The sequence below is a fragment of the Plecotus auritus genome, assembly GCF_963455305.1.
Source record: "Plecotus auritus genome assembly, chromosome: 1".
Classification (NCBI taxonomy): Eukaryota; Metazoa; Chordata; class Mammalia; order Chiroptera; family Vespertilionidae; genus Plecotus; species Plecotus auritus.
In genome coordinates, this window is record NC_137770.1 from 63,752,340 (window position 1) to 63,771,019 (window position 18,680).

General features: G+C 39.1%; 1 protein-coding gene across 7 annotated transcripts in view; it reads right to left on the minus strand.

Annotated features, from left to right (window-relative positions):
• USP8 (ubiquitin specific peptidase 8) overlaps window positions 1-18,680 on the minus strand; it is a 114,051-nt gene that overhangs the window by 9,812 nt on the left and 85,559 nt on the right. For 4 of the 7 annotated variants that reach the window (XM_080684875.1, XM_080684872.1, XM_080684874.1 and 1 more), the window contains 7 exons: window positions 17,065-17,227; window positions 13,099-13,243; window positions 12,214-12,431; window positions 6,213-6,797; window positions 2,967-3,053; window positions 1,569-1,646; window positions 894-1,156 (listed from right to left, as the gene is read on the minus strand). In XM_080684875.1, coding sequence (XP_080541001.1) covers window positions 894-1,156; window positions 1,569-1,646; window positions 2,967-3,053; window positions 6,213-6,797; window positions 12,214-12,431; window positions 13,099-13,243; window positions 17,065-17,227 — 1,539 coding nt within the window. The remainder of the gene's footprint in view (window positions 1-893; window positions 1,157-1,568; window positions 1,647-2,966; window positions 3,054-6,212; window positions 6,798-12,213; window positions 12,432-13,098; window positions 13,244-17,064; window positions 17,228-18,680) is intronic. The other 3 variants (XM_080684876.1, XM_080684877.1, XM_080684878.1) reach the window with 1 other exon arrangement.

Below are 18,680 nucleotides of genomic sequence, written 5' to 3' on the forward strand. Positions count from 1 at the left end.
ACTACTGTAGCATTAAGAAAAATCTTAACTGGTAGGTCTTTCTGTTATTATTGATCCTAATCATTAATAGTTCCACCCTGAAGGAATATATATATACATATTTAGATATATTTTTATTGATTTCAGAGAGAGAGGGAGTGGGAGAGAGAGAGAATCACTGATCAGCTGCCTCCCGCACACCCCCTACTGGGGATCAAGCCCACAACCCGGGAATGTGCCCTTGACCAGAATCAAACCTAGGATCCTTCAGTCCTCAGGCCGAAGCTCTATCCACTGAGCAAAACGAGCTAGGGCCACCCTGAAGGAATATTGAGAACACACTGAACTATATTTCAATTGCTTTTCTTTACATGTGCTCAGGTGTTTGCACTCATTTACTCTTTCTCTGTTCAATATACATAAAAATACATGAAGTGCATATGTAATAGTCTTTAAAACTGTGAAATTAACAAGCTTTATTAAGAATGATGATGCAAGAGGAATTAAATCTCACCAGTTTTAATAGTGAGCCCTAAAATCTGTAACTAGATTTAGAGATTTTAAAAAGGTAAACTCAACAAGCTTATAAATTATGCTCCTTAAAGAGATTTAAGAACTATGAAAACTTCTAGGTAGTCTATAGCACAGTGTCTTAAAATGTAATAATGTATATATATACCTTTGTATCTACTTTAATGCTTATGATAGTCTTCTCTGACATATTTAAATTAGCACTTGAGAGAAAAACCAAGGACATTTTAATCCAGTAATTTCTTTTTCCCTCTATGGTAAATAACAATTGCTGATGAAGCCATACACAGAAATTTCTGACTCCCTGACATAAATAAGTTATGTTTAGAGCAGTTTACAAATGTAGCAGATTATTCTAGTTTCAGAAGTTAGGATAAACTTACTTGTTTTCCCGATTGACTGTTGGAGTGACTGTTGGCTTCCTCTTCTCTTCCTCTTGGATGGCCTGGGTTATATCTGGGGAGGAGTAGGAGCGCTTCAGCTTGGACGGTTCCCTGTCCCGCTCAGCAGGGATCTGTGGCTTGGCTTTATGAGTTGGAGGGGTGGAAGGAAGTGCAGATGAAGGAGCCATTTCCGGTGGATACATATGAACTGAGTTGGTGGGTGAATGATAATAACGAAAAGTTCCAGTGATTGGGTCAAGAAACTTAGTTGGAAAAGGAAAAAAGAAAAGAAACAGGTCAAAAAACAATGACCATTACGTGAACAACAACAAAAAAAATCACTCAAAAGTATTCCACTGCTAAATTTGCTTTTGGATTAAAATATTCTGGATAAAATGGTGATAATCACTTCTATAATTAAACTTCCAAAAAACTTTAGGTTTTAAATTACAAATGCCAGTAATGCTCATATATTATACCCAGCATGTCAGATTGGATACGCAAAAATCTAACCCTGCTATAATTAGGAAAATGAGCTAAATCTTCTATAATGAAACAAAACTGAGTGCATTAAAAATGTAGAACAAAAAAAAACACCTTCCCCCGTTCCCCCCCCCACCCCCGCAAGAATACAATGACCATGTTATTTATTTCTGTGTTAATTTTGAGTTTTACCTTGACCCAGCCTAAAGGCAGTCCTGGTACAATCCTTCCCATTTCTTCACTTCGTGCTCTTGTCAAAGGCTCCCGGGCCTAGTTTATTTATAAAAGAAAAAAAAAATCTGATTTACAAACTTAAGCTACTTGTACCAGAGAACCAAAAGCCTTGTGTTGGTTACCCTTTATATATTATCTATACTAATAATAGAGGAATATGCAAATTGTCCGGGATGCCATCACAGTAACAGTAATGACCAAACAGCAGGCTGCATGGGGCAACCAGGCCAGCGGGGGAAGGAGGGGCAGTTGGGGGCAACCAGGCCGGCAGAGGAGGCAGTTGGGGGTGACCAGGCCAGCAGGCAGAGGCAGTTAGGAGTGATCAGGCTGGCAGAGGGGGCAATTAGGGGCTATCGGGCAGGCAGGTAGGTCCCGGATTGTGAGAGGGATGTCCGACTGCCGGTTTAGGCCCAATCCCAGGCAGTTGCACATCCCCCGAGGGGTCCCGGATTGGAGAAGGTGCAGGCTGGGCTGAGGGGACCCCTTGCCCCGTGCACGAATTTCGTGCACCGGGCCTCTAGTTCTTAAATAAAGCTCTTAAAAACAAAAGCAAAGATGTCTCATAAAAGATCTATTTCAAAAGTTGTGATGAAATATACATAAAATTTACCATCTTAACCTTTTTCTTTCCATCTTAACCATTTTTAAGTGGCAAAAGTATATTCACATTGTTGCACAATCCACCTTCAGAACTCTCTTCATCTTACAAAACTGAAACTCTGTACCCATTTAAACAACTGCCTACTCACCCCATCCCCAGACTCCTGGCAATCACCACTCTATTTCCTATCTCCATGAATCTGACTGCTTTAGGTACCCCATACAAATGGAATCACAGTTTGTCCTTTATTGACTGGTTTATTTCAGTTAGTATGACATCCTCAAGATTTATCCATGGTGTAGCATGTGTCAGAATTTCCTTCCTTTTTAAGGCTGAGTGATATTCCATTGTTTGTACACACCACATTTGTTTATACATTCATCTGTTGATGGTTCCTTGGGTTGCTTCCATCTTTTAACTACTGTGAATAATACTGCTCTGAAAATGGATGTATAAATATCTATTTGAGGTCCCGCTTTCAATTATTTTGGATATATATCCAGAAGTAGAATTCCTGATCATATAGTAAGGCCTAAGTATTTTTTAATTTCGTAAAATAAATAGAATATACTATTGTACTTTAAATAGGAAGACAAAAAGCATATAATCATGTAAAAACAAACACAAATCAGCTACCAGAGGTAGCAAAGATTCCCTCAGAGAGATTTAAAGATGGAGAATGAATGCTAGGGTAACAATTAACATATGGTATGTTATAATCCATGTTTTTCTCCACCCAAGGAACGACTACTTACTTTATTTCTTTCAGTGTCTTCCGTATTCTCTCTAAAAGTTCCGGTCTTTAGAATTCCACTTTCTGGCTGTCCTTTAATCTTAACAGGCTGTAAAATTATTAAAATTTCAGAAATGAAAAAACAGTTGAATTTCCCCCCCAATATACACCTACCTAACATAAGCTAATATAAGCAAATTTACCAAACTGAAAATATAAAAGAAGAAAAAATTGAGGCCTCTGAAAAGTTTATGCAATTTTATTGTCAAAGGAAAGGTGGCAGAGCCCATGTGAGATTTCCTAATACTAAAGATAAAGAACTAAAAATTTCTGATGAGTCAGTAGGGTAAAAACACTGACACAAGTCACCGTGCTCGTCAAGCACTGATTCATAATACATGGCGAAGTACAAGATATTAGTTATTAGCATAATTCACCAAGGCCTCTTTTGAACAATAAATAAATATGCTTTTATTTAAACCTCATTATGATTTTGGTTACCTTGAAGGTGGCATGTCCCCCCCGCAAAAAAATGTATTAAAGGGAATGAAGAGATTGTAAAATTTTATACAGAGTGATATTCAAAAGTGTAAAATCCCATTTTACCTCCTCTTAAAACCTAGCATAATTTCTTTTACAAATTCACTTTAGCCTGGCTGGTGTGGCTCAAATGTATTGTCCCATCATCAAGATGCATCAAAGGTAACCAGTTTGATTTCCGGTCAGGGCACATGCCACCGTTACAGGCTCAATCCCCAGTAGGGGCTTTGTAGGAGACAGCCGATGGATGTTTCTCTCTCATCAATGTTTCTCTCTCTTCTTCTCTTTCTAAAAAAATCAATAAAAACATATTTTTAAAAATTCACTTTAATTTTATAGTTCATTAAAAAATAACCACAGTAAAGTAAAAAGTTAAAAATGTGCAATAATTTTTTTAGAGATAATTATTCATTTTTTAAAAATAAATTTTTATTGATTTCAGAGAGGAAGGGAGAGGGAGAGATTGAAACATCAATGATGAGAGAGAATCATTGATTGGCTGCCTCCTGCACACCTCCTACTGGGGATTGAGCCTGCAACCCGGGCATGTGCCCTTGACTGGAATCCAACCTGGGACCCTTCAGCAAGCAGGCCGATGCTCTATCCACTGAGCCAAAACGGCCGGCATGTGTAATAATTTTAATAAAATTTATTCTAGAATAAATTACATATTTTGCTCACTTTTAAAAGAAGCATACAATGAAAAAAAATAGCATACAATGAAGGCAATCTTAACTTTTTTTCAATCCTATATAATAAAAGGCTAATAAGCAAATTGTCCTCTTGGGAGTTTGACCGCTTGTTACGACGTGCGTTGACCACCAGGGGGCGGTGAAGAACAAAGGCAGGCCCCAGCCGGCAGCTGGGGGAAGGAAGGCCCTGACTGGCCCTGATCACGGCCGGGCCTAGGGACCCTACCTATGCACGAATTTTATGCAGCGGGCCTCTAGTGTGTTATAAGAAACATCAAACACTATATGTGGTAATCTCAGGGATATTTAGATCTGTAGGAATATTTGGCACCTATACTAAATGATCCCAGAAATATGAATGCTTTACATTCTTTATGTTCTTATGACTGCCTATCACTAAGTATAGCAAGATGGAAAGGAAGTCACTTTGGAATCTCACTGCATATGTGATCTTAAGCAAATTAACCTCTAAACTTCAATTTCATTTGTAAATAGAATACCTCATGGAGTTATCATTAGGAGGAATAAGATAATGTAGGGAAAAACATTGGTCTATAGTAGCTACTCAATGAATAATATTTAAATGATAAGAGCTCTTAAGTTCTGATTCTCCTATGAATAAAGTATTAGTACATGGGCTTCATTTCTCTAACTTTGGGTGTTTAGAAAGGTTACTGTATGGCAGCTATATTTTTGATAGCTAAGGTTACCAGATCAGAGTTGCCTGGAGAAGTGAGGCATTAATAATTGTTAACTTTGATATATGCCTGAACTGCTGCTTGAGAAGTATAGAAATGAACAATCTTTAAATATGGTATTTCACCTTCCATCAAAAGTCATTTTAACACTACCAAAATTTTATTTCCATTTAAATGTAGGTAAAAAAGGCTGTAACTATTCCTGCTATTATAGAAACTTATTTAGTGTTCAAAAGGAAAAGGCATTGTTAATTGCATAACAGAGAGAAAAAAATTGACAAAAAAATGTCCCCAATAGTTAAAGAAACCAATTTTGGGGGATAGCCCTGGGGCAGAGAAAGGCAACATGAATGGGGTTATTGCCAGTATTCTTGATTACATGAAGCAACAAACAAAATGGCAGACCTGACCAAGAAAAGTTTAAAAAAATCATTGTATACAAAAATAAATGTTAGTCCATTTAGATATCACTGATTTAGAACATACTCTAAACAGATACAAAATCTATTATATCAATACTAGAGGCTCGGTGCACAAAATTCGTGCACGGGATGGGGGGGGGTCCCTTAGCCTGGCCTGCACCCTCTCCAATCTGAGACCCCTCGAGGGATGTCCGACTGCTGGTTTAGGCCCAATCCCACTGGGACCAATGGCTCCTAACCGCTCGCCTGCTTGCCTGCCTCATCGCCCCTAACCACCTCTGCCTGCCTGCCTGATCGCCCCTAACAACCTCTGCCTTGGACCTGCCCTCGAGACCCAGGATTCCCTCCGTCTGGCTGGCTGCAGGCAACCAGGACCCGGGCCAGCCACAGCCGCAGGAGACCATGGGCAGGCAGCTTTACCCAGGCCGCAGCTGCAGGTGTCCATCTTTTCTCCCTCTCCCAGGCCATAGCCGCAGGCATTGGTGCCCGGGACCACGGGGCAGGCAGCTTCTCCTGGGCCTGGCTTTGTCAGAAAGGACATCCGGATGGACGTCCAGTCTAATTAGCATATTACCCTTTTATTAGTATAGATATAGATTGGGCACCTAATTCCTCCATATAGAAAGGAAGAGTGTATTTCATTCTAGTCTTTTGATGATCACACATCAAAATAAGAAGAATGTTGCTATTCATTTCAATTATTAAAAATACGTTGTATTTCACAGACACAAAGAGCAATTCCATTCTCAACCAATCAAAGGAGAGTAGGTGAGCAAATGTAGATGGAGCAGTACAAATCCCCCTCTACCAAACTACTTAGAATGCCTGCCCTGTTTATGGAATGCTCCTGGTGTCATCTTTTTATGTCCATTTTATTTCACTTAGCTGACAATTTATACTATTTGTGTCCGCTTACCTTGCCTGAACTTGCATCTCCTGCCACAGAGGAATGGGGCACATCTCCCACTGACTTTTTCTGTATCTCGGGGGTGGGACACTTTCCCCCCCTCTCTTCCACAGATTTCTTGGCATCGGTAGTTTCATGTTCACTTTTACTTTGTCTTTTTACTCCTGTTATTTCTCTGCCCCTCTTTGCTGAGGTTTCTTTATCTTCTTTCTTGGCCTGTTCACTCTCTCTCTTTTCCACTTCTTCTTTTGCCTTTTGTTGCTTCTCTGTGATTTCATTTTCTTCAGCTTCTTCTTTCTTTCTGGCTTTTTGTTCCTGTTCTTCTCTCCTCAGTTTCTCTTGCTGTTCCTCTTGCTGTCTTCTCCGAATTTCTTTTTCTTGTTTGTTTTTCTCCATTAAAAGAGCTGTTTCTGCATGAATACGAGCTTTTTCTTCATCTGTTAACATGGCAGTTGGAGGGGGAAGTACTGGCTTTGTGGAACGATCAGGAACAACTTTTCCATTCTGAGGAAACTGTTGCTCATGATCTATACTTTCAGATTTTATTCTATGATCTTCAGGCAATCTGACTGCTGGTTTTTTAGTACGATCAATCTATAGCAACAAAAACAGAACAAAACATAATTTTGTCAAAATCCAGGAACTCATGTCTTGAAATCAAGTTGTGATTAAAAAAACCATCACTTTATGGAGACATCTGCCAGAAAAACTACCCTCATGAAGCACTTGGCACTCTCGATTCCACACATTCAGTATATCCTGGTGTGTTCTGTATATGGAAGAGTTCATTCTAAAACGTAAAACCTAGACCTGGGCATACCTAGACTTAAGCTCCGTTACTACATATTCAGTTGCCTACTCAATAACCTCATGTGAGTATCTCATATATAACACAAACCTAATATGCCCAAAATTGAATTCCATGATTTCCCCCAACAAAAATGGTTATCTTGTGGATATAAACACTATCAAAACAGCAGCTCAAACTACAAAACTGAATCTCATATGTTCTCCCCTGCCCTTCTGCGGTCTGACGATTTTCCTCTATCTCTCCCTCCTTCTCCATTAGCAACAGCCAAGTCCATGCCAACACTCTCTTACATAGCTTCCAACTAGTTGCCTCACTCCTTCTCTTGCCTCCCTTCTATTTCTCTACATTGTGGCCAGAGTAACAATTTAAAAACAAATCTATGTTCTCCACCTGCGTAAAACCCTATTTTAAACAGCAACTCACTGTACCCAGATTACATCTAAAATCCTTACCATGGTGGTCTCACCTCTGCCTATCTCTCCAATCTTATTTCATACCATCCTATACACCAGCCATACTTTCCTTTTCACACACACCCCATTCTTATTGAATATGTTGGGGTGACACTGGTTAATAAAATTATAGATTTCAGGTGTACAATTCTACAATACATCATCTATATATTGTGTTGTATATTCATCTGTATATTCACCACCCCAAGTCAAGTCTCCTTCCAATACCATTTATCCCCCTCAACTCCCTTTACCATCCCCCAACCCCTTCCTCTCTGGTAATCACCATACTATTGTGTCTATAAGGGGTTTTTTTCTTTGCTTATTCCCTCCACCATTTTCACCCAGCCCACCCACCCCCATCTTCTTACAGCTATCAGTCTGTTCTCTGTAGCTATGAGTGTTTCTATTTTATTTGTTAGTTTATTCTGTTCATTAGATTCTACATAGAAGTTAGTTCCTATGGTACTTGTCTTTCACTGACTGGCTTATTTCACTTAGTATAATGCTCTCCAGGTCCATCTATACTTTCCTCTTTTATTTTTATTTTATTATTTATTCATTTTTTAAAAATTGAATTTATTGGGGTGACACTGGTTCACAAAACTATACCAGTTTTAAGTGTACAACTCAATAAAACACCATCTTCACACTGCATCATGCGCCCATCTCTCATTGGGTGCATGATGCAGTGTGCAGATGGTGTTTTATTAATCCCCTTCCCCTCTATCACCACTCTGTATCTTTGTGTTATATCTATGTATATAAAAGCCTAAGCGACCAAAAGACTGGTCGCTATGACATGCACTGACCACCAGGGGGCAAATGCTCAATGCAGGAGCTGCACCCCTGGTGGTCAATGTGCTCCCATGGCAGGAGTGCCGCTCAGCTGACTGATGGGTGCCAGACACCAGACCCACAGCTGGCGAGCACATCTGAGGTGGCACGAGCCTCTCCCACCTCTGCGGCAGCACTACCAAGTGGCAGCAGGCAAGGCGGGGCCAGGATGAGCAGAAGTGGCGTGGCGCCTGGCCTGGGCTCAGGCTCTTCCCTGGCTGCCTGCTGCTTCGTGCACTACTACATCCTTTGAGGAATGTCCGACTGCCAGTTTTGCCCCGATCTGCATAGGCCAGGTTGGCATCCCCCGAGGGGTTCCGAATCACGAGAGGGCGCAGGCCAGGCTGAGGGACCCCACCAGTGCATGAATCTGTGTACCCGGCCTCTGTTTTTTTTGCTTAATCCCTCACTTTCTTTCATGCAGTCCTCCAACCCCTCTGACAACTGTCAGTCAGTTCTGTGTCTATGCCTGTTTGTATTTTGCTCATTAGTTTATTTTGTTCATTAGATTCTACCGATGAGTGAGAACATGTGATACTTGTTTTTCTCTGACTGGCTTATTTCATTTAGCATAATACTCTCCAGGTCCCTCCAATACTATCTCAAAGGGTAAGAGATCCTTCTTTTATACAGCTGGATAGTATTCCGTTGTATAAATGTAGCACAGCTTTTTTATCCACTCATGTACTAATAGGCACTTGGGCTATTTCCAGATCTTGGCATTGCAATGAACATAGGCGTGCATATATTTTTTTGAACTAGTGTTTCAGGTTTTTTAGGATATATCCCATAAGTGGGATCGCTGGGTCAAGAGGCAGTTCCATTTTTACTTTTTTGAGGAAACTCCATACTGTTTTCACTAGTCTGCATTCCCATCAATAGTGCACAAGGGTTCCCTTTTCTTCAAGTTCTCATAGCACTTGTTTGTTGATTTATTGATGATAGCCATTCTGACAGATGTGAGATGGTATCTTGTGGTTTTCATTTACATCTCTCTGATGATCAGTGACGATAAGCATTTTTTCATCTGTCTATTGGCCATATGTATATACTCTTTGGAGAAGTATCTATTCAGATCCTTTGCCCATTTTTTAATTGGGTTGTTTGTCTTCCTGGTGTTGAGTTGTAGAAGTTCTGTATATATTTTAGAAATTAACCCCTTATCAAATGTATCACTGATGAATATGTTCTCCCATGCCGTAAGTTGCCTTCCATTTTGTTGATGGCTTCTTTTGCTGTGCAAAAGCTTTTTAGTTTGATGCAGTCCCATTTATTTTTTTCTTTGTTTCCCTTGCCTGAGGAGATGTACTGGCAAAAAAAAATTTGCTACAAGAGATGACTGAGATTTTACTGCCAATGTTTTCTTCTAGGATTTTTATGGTTTTGTGTTTTAAGTCTTTTTCCATTTTGAGTTGATTCTTGTTAATGGTGTATGTACCTGTCCAATTTTCCTAACACCATTTATTGAAGTCTTTACTCCTTTGTATGCTCTTTCCTCCTTTGTCAATATTAATTGACCATAAGGCGTGGGTTTTTTCTAGGCTGTCTACTCTGTTCTACTGATCTATACGCTTGTTCCTCAAAGATGCTATGCTCCTTCCCAATGCAAGCTTTCATATTAGCTATTCATCTAGATAATTCCCACCACAGCATTACATCTTGGTGTACATATCTTTCCTTTAGAAAAGACCAAGTACCCTGATATATATATACCCTCCTAATACCCTATTCTTTTCCTTAATAGTACTTACTAGAATTCTGATTAAATAACTATAATTATTTGTTTAAAACCTTCTTCCCTCCTAGAATATAAGTTTCAGGAGGGTAGAGACTGTGCTGAATGTGTAATAAACACATATATTGTTGTGAGAATGAATAAAATATTCCTAAGAGATAAGATCCTAAATACAAGTTAACTAGTAAGCCACCTAAATTCCTGATTTAATGAGGTAAATGTTTATTATTTCAATTTAACTGCATACTAACCCTACAAAATCTTTAGAAGTGATGCTGGCATAATTTTTTGTGAGGATAGTTTACTAAAACAAAAATGAGAACTTACAAGAATATCTTCTAGTAACAACCTGCATAGTGGTCCTATAAAATGGATTGTATGTTTTTCCACTAAAAAATGATACCATAGGAAGAAGTTTGTGAAAGAAAAAAAAAAAAAAGCCATTCCTTTGTTCTTCACTTCTCTTTTTGCCCCGTCACTTAAAAAAAAAATCTGCCCTAGCTGGTTTGGCTCAGTGGATAGAGTGTCAGCTTGCGGACTGAAAGGTCCCCAGTTTGAATCTGGTCAAGGGCACCAGCCCACAACTATGGGCTCGATTCCCAGTAGAGGTCATGCAGGAGGCAACCAATCAAAGATTCTCTCTCATCATTGGTTTCTATCTCTCTCCCTTCCTCTCTGAAATCAATAAAAAAAAATTATTTTTTAAAAATCTATTCTCCCCTCTTGCTTTCTACATTTGAGAATGAAGTGGGAAGAACCACTATGAAGATGAGGTAAACTATAAAAGGTTGAATAGAAACCAGAATAAATGTTTCCATACACATTTTGGTAAATTAATCCATTTTTCCTTAATCTTAAAAGCATATCTATGATCATGTCACTTTCAAGTTTAAAATTCTTTAAATGGTTTCCTTGTGCCTACAAGATAAAATTCCAATCTCATTCAAGTCTCTCTTGATGACTCTTGCCCATCTTTCCATTCTTACCTACTATTGGTCACCTTACTCAACAGTCAGCTGCGTCCAAGCATGTCAAAACTACTCACGAGCCCCAAAGCATGCTCTGAGCCTTTAGTCATACAATTTTCTACTGTCTTTTCCATCCTCAAATCTTACTAAACTCTTAGAGCCCAGATAAAAACTCTGTAAGACATCCCTGATACCCTCAGTCAGAATTTCTTTCCAGTGACTACTAGAAAAGTTATGATATTCTGCCTTATGCTATGGCTGATTTGGTATAAGACTCTCCTAAACATCAGAGAGAATTCATGGCTTAATCCTATGTATAAACCTTCATGTTTCATATAGAAAATCTTCAAAATAAGTTTGATAAATTGCACATATCTCAAAAGTCACAAAGGAATAAGGGTTCAATAACATTGATTAAATTGAAAAAAATGCAATAACATAAGTTTTAAAAATTCTAAAAATTTTTATATTATTATTGTTAATACATGCCTGTTAATTATGTGCCAAATTTTAAGGAAACAAAGCATTGTTTCAAAACCAAATACTAACATTACATATTTATCATCTGTAAGACAAGCTATTTGGGAAAATACTGTGGGTTAAATAATAATACACACACAAAAAAAACCCCAAAAACAAAAAATCAGAAAACTTGAAAAGAGTTGTTCAAGTTCACCGTGGTAATAATAAAATCTTTTATTGGTATTGCCTGCAGTAAATAGACCGCCAGCTGGGTTTAAAAATCCTTCCAGTTATCTATTTTAATACTGCTGTATTAAACAGAACTGAATTATAATGAAAATATTTTATAGCAATAAAGGTACCAGAGCATAGAGATTCTTTTCATTGATATTTTTCTTTTTAAAATATTAAAGGTTATATATAAACCTTCACTTCTATCCTATATATTTAAAGAAAAGAGACAGCCCTGGCCAGTGTGGCTTAGCTGGTTGAGCACTGTTCCATGCATCAAGAAGTCACTGGTTTGATTCCCCAGTCAGGGCACATGTCTGGGTTGCGGGCTCAATCCCCAGTAAGGGGTGTGTAGGAGGCAGCCAATTGGATGTTACCCTCTCACATTGATGTTTCTCTCTCTCCCTTCCTCTCTCTCTAAAATCAATAATAAAAACATTTAAAAAAAGAAGAAGAAATGAATTGGGAAGAAAACAGAATGAAGATGAAGTTAACTATCAAAGAAAATTCATACCTGTGGAAAATTCTTTATAATAGGCACTGGCTGAATTATGGGTGAAACATCAGACTTAGAAGTAACAATTGGTTCAACTGAAGTTGATAAGGTCAATTGTCTCAGTCTCTCATCTTGATTGTTTATGAATTCTATATTTTCACCCAGAGGAAGAGGTGGCATCTGTGCAGTAGGTTTAGAAGGAACTGGTTCTTCCAGTGACGGATAAGTAAAATCCACTAAAATCCCCAAAAGAATAATAAGAAATTAAAAGAACAGCAAACCCCATAAACAGTACTGACATAACTCATGCATGCTGTATGTGATAGTTAAATGTAAACTAAATGAGGTAATAATAGTATTAAAAAATTAAAAATTAGGGGACTATTTCCCTCTCCCCACGTGGGAATCTGTGCTGTGAGATTCTTTCCCCTTCCCCATGTGGGAGTCTGTACTTGCTCTTCAATAAATTTCCACCTTTGCTAAAAAAAATAAATAATAAAATTTAAAAATTAGCCCTGGCTGATTAGGTGTTGTCTGGTGCACCAAGAGGCTGCCAGTTTGATTCCCCATCAAGGGCACACGCCCAGGTCCTGGGCTTGATCTCTGGGAGGGGTCGTGCATGAGGCAGCCTATCGATGTTACCCTCTCCCATCCATGTTTCTCTCTCTCTCCCTCTCCCTTCCTCTTTTTCTCCAAAAATCAATAAATTATTCTTAAAAAAATAAAAAAAGAATTAAACATTAACTTCCAGGCTCTGAACATCTTGTATTTTTTATGCCTGAAAACAAGTTACTAGCTAATAGGACAAATGCACATATAAACAATAACATTACCTTAAGAACATAAATAATTTAAAGTTTATTTTACGGAAGCAATTGTAATAAAAAATTTTCACATACATACATGAGATAGACACCTCTTCATTCTTGCCTCGTGGGGGTGGAGTGACTTTAGCATTTGTTGTGTACTGAGGATAACAAAGAAGCCAGTTTTCATAGCCTCCTTCTAAAACCAAAGGCTCATTGCGCAGGACAGTTTTAGTTTCCCACTATAAAATAAGGAAATAGTGTTTTTAATATGGCAGCTAAGAACACAACAAACCTGAATTTAAAAATTGCTCTCTTGAAGATTTATCTTCTAAATGATAAAAAAAAAAAAAAAAAAAAAAAAGAGCCGAAACCGGTTTGGCTCAGTGGATAGAGCGTCGGCCTGCGGACTGAAGGGTCCCGGGTTCGATTCCGGTCAAGGGCATGTACATTGGTTGCGAGCACATCCCCAGTGGGAGGTGTGCAGGAGGCAGCTGATCGATGTTTCTCTCTCATCAATGTTTCTGGCTCTCTGTCCCTCTCCCTTCCTCTCTGTAAAATATCAATAAAATATATTTAAAAAAAAAAAAAAATGAGCAGGCCTTAGCTGGTTTGGCTCAGTGGATAGAGCATCAGCGTGCAGACTGAAGGGTCCCAGGTTCAATTCTGGTCAAGGGCACATGCCTAGGTTGCAGGCTTGATCCCCAGTAGGGGACTTGCAGGAGGCAGCCAGTCAATGATTCTCTCTCATCATTGATGTTTCTATTTCTCTTTCCCTCTCCCTTCCTCTCTGAAATCAATAAAGATATATTAAAAAAAAAGAGCAGAATTAAAAATTCAACATTAAATGAAACAAATGGGCAGATCAGATTTTTAAAGCCAGACAAGTAATCAATGATCTTAGAAGAAAAATAAAATAAGTCTATATGCAATAAACCCATCCATAACCTCAGTATCCAGAGATATCACTTTAATATTGCAGTTTATTCTTACTTTTCTATAAAGATACACACATTTTTAACATCATTTTTACAAAACAATGAAACTTTTATGATGATGCTTTTATCTTATGTCTTTTATTAATAAAGAGCTGTATGTCATTTATAATGACCAGCTAATATTCTATTTTATACACACATGTAAACACACATACATATACACCAAAACTGAAATCATCATTTGAACACTTGTTATTTTCCCCAGTTAATTATAAACATTGAAGATCCTTCCTTATAAATGTATACACCCAATCAATTCCATTAGGGAATATCCCCAGAAGTGTAGGTGCCGAGCCAATGCACATGAACATCTTTATATTGCTGACCTTTTTTATTTTTTAATATATTTTATTGATTTTTAACAGAGAGGAAGGGAGAGGGATAGAGTCAGAAACATCGATGAGAGAGAAACATCAATCAGCTGCCTCCTGCACACTCCCTACTGGGTATACGCCCGCAACCAAGGTACATGCCCTTGGCGGGAATTGAACCCGGGACCCTTGAGTCCGCAGGCCGACGCTCTACCCACTGAGCCAAACCGGTGAGGGCTATATTGCTAATCTTTTAAAGGATCCTCAAAAAGTATTTATTTTTGTAGAATAATATCCCAGGAGTAGAACTATTGGTTTAAAGTTTGTTAGATGCTGCCAAATTGCCCTTCAAAAGGACAATACCAATTTTTATACTTACTAACAGTGTATGAAAATGCCCATTATAAATCTTCACAATTTTTCCAAACTGGTGGGCATAAATGCTATTTTTATTAGTGAAACTGAACATCTTTTAATATGTTTATTAGTAATTTATATTATACTAGAGGCCCAGCACATGAAATCATGCGGGGAGGGTCCCTAGGGCCTAGCCTCCTGTGATCAGGGCCATCTTTTGCCGGTTCACCAGTGCCCAGGCTGAACGCTGCCTCCACTGCCGGGCTGTCAGGCCATTGGGACCACCAGCTCATCCCCAGCTGCTCAGGGCGTCAGGCCTGCAGGAAAGCAGGCGCTGGCAACTTCACCTCCATGTGTGTGCCGGCCACTGATGGAATGCGCTGCCCGCTCGAGGTCGCTCACACCGCCACTGCTGCCGCTGCCACTGCTGCTGGGGCTTGAGGTGCTGACGGAAGGTGCGGGGCGTGCCCGCGACCTACGCGCCCCCGCGTGAGCAGCCGCGAGCGGGCAGTGCTTTCCATCAGCGGCCAGCCTGGAGCACACCCATGAAGGTGAATTCACCGGCACCTGCTTTCCCGCAGGCCTGAGCCCCCGAGTAGCTGGGTATGAGCTGGTGATCCCAACGGCCTAACAGCCAGCCCGGTCCTCCTGCCGCCCACCCCGATTCCCCCGTTCACTATGGCTGATCCATCGGAGCCTGAGTGGGTCGGGGGCAGGGACCAAGAGGTCAGCAGTTCAGCCAGCTCGACAGTCCCCAGTCCCGCCCTGCCCCGCTCGCAGGCTGGGGGTGGGGGCAGGGACCGAGAGGTACTCAATGCATCTGATGGTGACTGGCCATTTGGTCATCACAGAGACTGGCTTTTTATATATAGAGAGAAGACGACACTGGCTTTTTATATATATAAAAGATGATTTAATCTCATCTTTTGCCCATTTTTCTACAGCGTTTGCTATTCTCTTAGTACCAGTAAATGTACTCTGAATATTTAAGAAAATAGGTCTTTGTCATGTTACAAAATCTGTCCTGATTTTTACCTTATTTATGAAGCTTTTAACACAGATATATTGACTTTCCTTAATGTGTTTTGCTTTAGGATCAAGATCATGAAAACACCTTTTCCCCCCAGATAATATAAATCCTTTTTCCTAGTAGTTCATTGTTTCAATCAACATATTTATTATCTTTGACTCATTTGGAGTCTAGTGTAGTCTAAGAAATTAAGGTACAGACCCTTTTCTTTTACTTACTGGCTAGCCTGCTGCTGTCCCTAAACCATTCATTTAAATCCATCTTTTCCTCACTAATTTGTTACCTTTATCATACACTAAATTCTCAAATATCTTAGGTTGAACTTTATGAAATTGCTTCTTTTGTAGGTCAATACTAGTTAAATATGGGCACTTTCATATATCAACCTATCCTTGGGTATATTTCTAGATTCCCTATTTTATATATATTTATATATATTGATTTCAGAGAGGAAGGAAGAGGGAGAGAGAGATAGAAACATCAATGATGAGAGATAATCATTGATCGGCTGCCTCCTGCTTGCCCCTATTGGGGATCGAGCACACAATCCGGGCGTGTGCCCTTGACTGGAATGGAACCTGGGACCCTTCAGTCCACAGGATGACACTCTATCCACTGAGCCAAACCAGCTAGGGCTAGATTCCCTATTTTAAAGCATGAACTGTTTCAAGGCTTTTAAGATTGTCCTCCTGAAAGAAGACTATGTTCCATCAACTGACCCTCCTTCCAGCAGGTAAGTTTTATTCTCACCAGCATTCAGTGCCATCATTGTTTAATAATTTAACAAATTAAACTGAGTATTTTTATCTTGGTTCATCTGATCAGTGAAAATGGTATTCACTGGTTCAATTTGAATTTCTCTGATTTGGCCACTTTTATGTTATTATCACTTACATCTCCTTTTCTGTTTATGTCTGAATCAACTACTTATTTTATCATTTCATCTTAATTTTTTTATTTATTTGTAAAATCTCTTTGGATTTTAGGCAGATATCTTTGTTTGTCTCTGTCTTCTTACAGTGTTTTTTCACATCTAAGTTTTTATTTTATGAAGTCAAATCAATCTCTTTTTTCTTAGTGACACTTTCCTTTGTCCTTGTTTCATAATCTAATTCTTAAAACAAAAATAAATTTTTTTCAGGTAAGTTCTATTTCTGAAAATTCTAATATTCTACTTTAGACTGTAATTTGGTATTTCAAAATGTTATTTGGTATTTCAAAATTAGTCTTTTATATCTAAATATCAAAAAAATCTATAACCAAAGCATAATGGATCTTCTTGTCCTTAAGATAAACTAGTCAACATACCTTTCTAACAACCAGAGAAGGCTTGCAATTATAGTAAACTAATAAGGAAACTTGCTAACCTTGAAAAGTGCATCTTTCAGACTCCGTAGAGTTGTTCCAAGTTGTAAATCTTTTGCAGAACTAAACCAGTCAAGAAGTACCACATAATCCACATTCCCCCTCTTCTTCCATTTGTCTTTAGAGTCATCTGGGAGTTTTGCTTCAATCCAATTAGCAGTGATTCTGAAATGTATTAACATTTATATTGGGGCAAAACTAGATGAGAGGTCCTAATATATTAACATAAGACACAGTTTTGTTCTCCAGTCTGTATCACACCATAGCAAACTTTAAGACAGATTTCTTTCTAAGGTCAGACTGTGTGTTAAGATACTAAATACCCTAAAATGTTTAATAACATCACAACTGCATAATATTGGAATATATTTTAGTATTAGAGACTAAAATTTTGACCCTTTACCAAAAAATGGGGGACCAAACTGAAAACAGGAACCATTATGAGCACCTCTCAGCCACGTATAAACAACTGGAAGATCATCCAGGTAACATTATTTATATTTCAGTTCTGATACCTATAATTAATAGTTAACCAAATACCCAAATATTTATTTAACAAACACATACAGCATTTATTACGTGCCAGGTATTATTCCAAACGCTTTATTCTGAATCTCACAACAATACTATAAAGTAGGCATTGTTATCCTCATTTTATAGATGGGGAAACTGAGGCACAAAACATTAATAACCTGCCCAAGGTTACAGCTGTGAAGTGAAGCCAGAATTCAAACTCAGGCAATCTGGTTCATGTCCAAGCTCTTCACTGCTTTGTTGTGTTGCCGCTTACATCATTAACTGTGAATATTATCAACTCTATGATAAAGCATGCTGTTCATTTCCTCTTTTGCTTACGGAATAGCTGAAGTTCTTCCTTAAGTCCTTACAATGGGCCCGTTACATGGCCCCTCCCCCAAATCCTACTCTCTCAATGTTCTCATCAATAACTATGTACTTGCCCCTTTACTCCACTCCAGGCACTGGATTCCTTATAACTTCTGGTATGCATCAGTCATTCCCCTCATCCCCTCAAAATTTGCTCACTAGTATCTTCTCAGTGAAGCCATGCTGGATTAACATTTTAATATTCACCCCAGCATACAAGCTTGACACACCCATCTCCATAGCACTTATCAACAGCAGACATATATTTAAATTTTATTGACTGTCTCATCTACCTCATCTCCCTGTTAATCCTATATAATAAAAGCGTAATATGCTAATTAGACTGACGTCCTTCTGGATGACCTTCCAGACGAAGCCGGGGCTGTGAGGGCCTAGGCCAGCCGTGGGCAAACTACGGCCCACGGGCCGGATCTGGCCCGTTCGGCTGTTCTATCCGGCCCACGGATCCGAAAGAGCAGAGGGTTCTCTTGCTCTCCCCTCCGCTCCTTTACTTTGAATTTATATTAGTTCACACAAACACTCCATCCATGCTTTTGTTCCGGCCCTCCGGTCCAGTTTAAGAACCCATTGTGGCCCTCGAGTCAAAAAGATTGCCCACCCCTGGCCTAGGCAGAGGCGGCCGCTGCGGTGGTGGGGACCAAGCCCCTTGCACAAATTTCATGCATTGGGCCTCTAGTAAAATATAAGCTCCATGAAGCAAAGATTTGTTTGT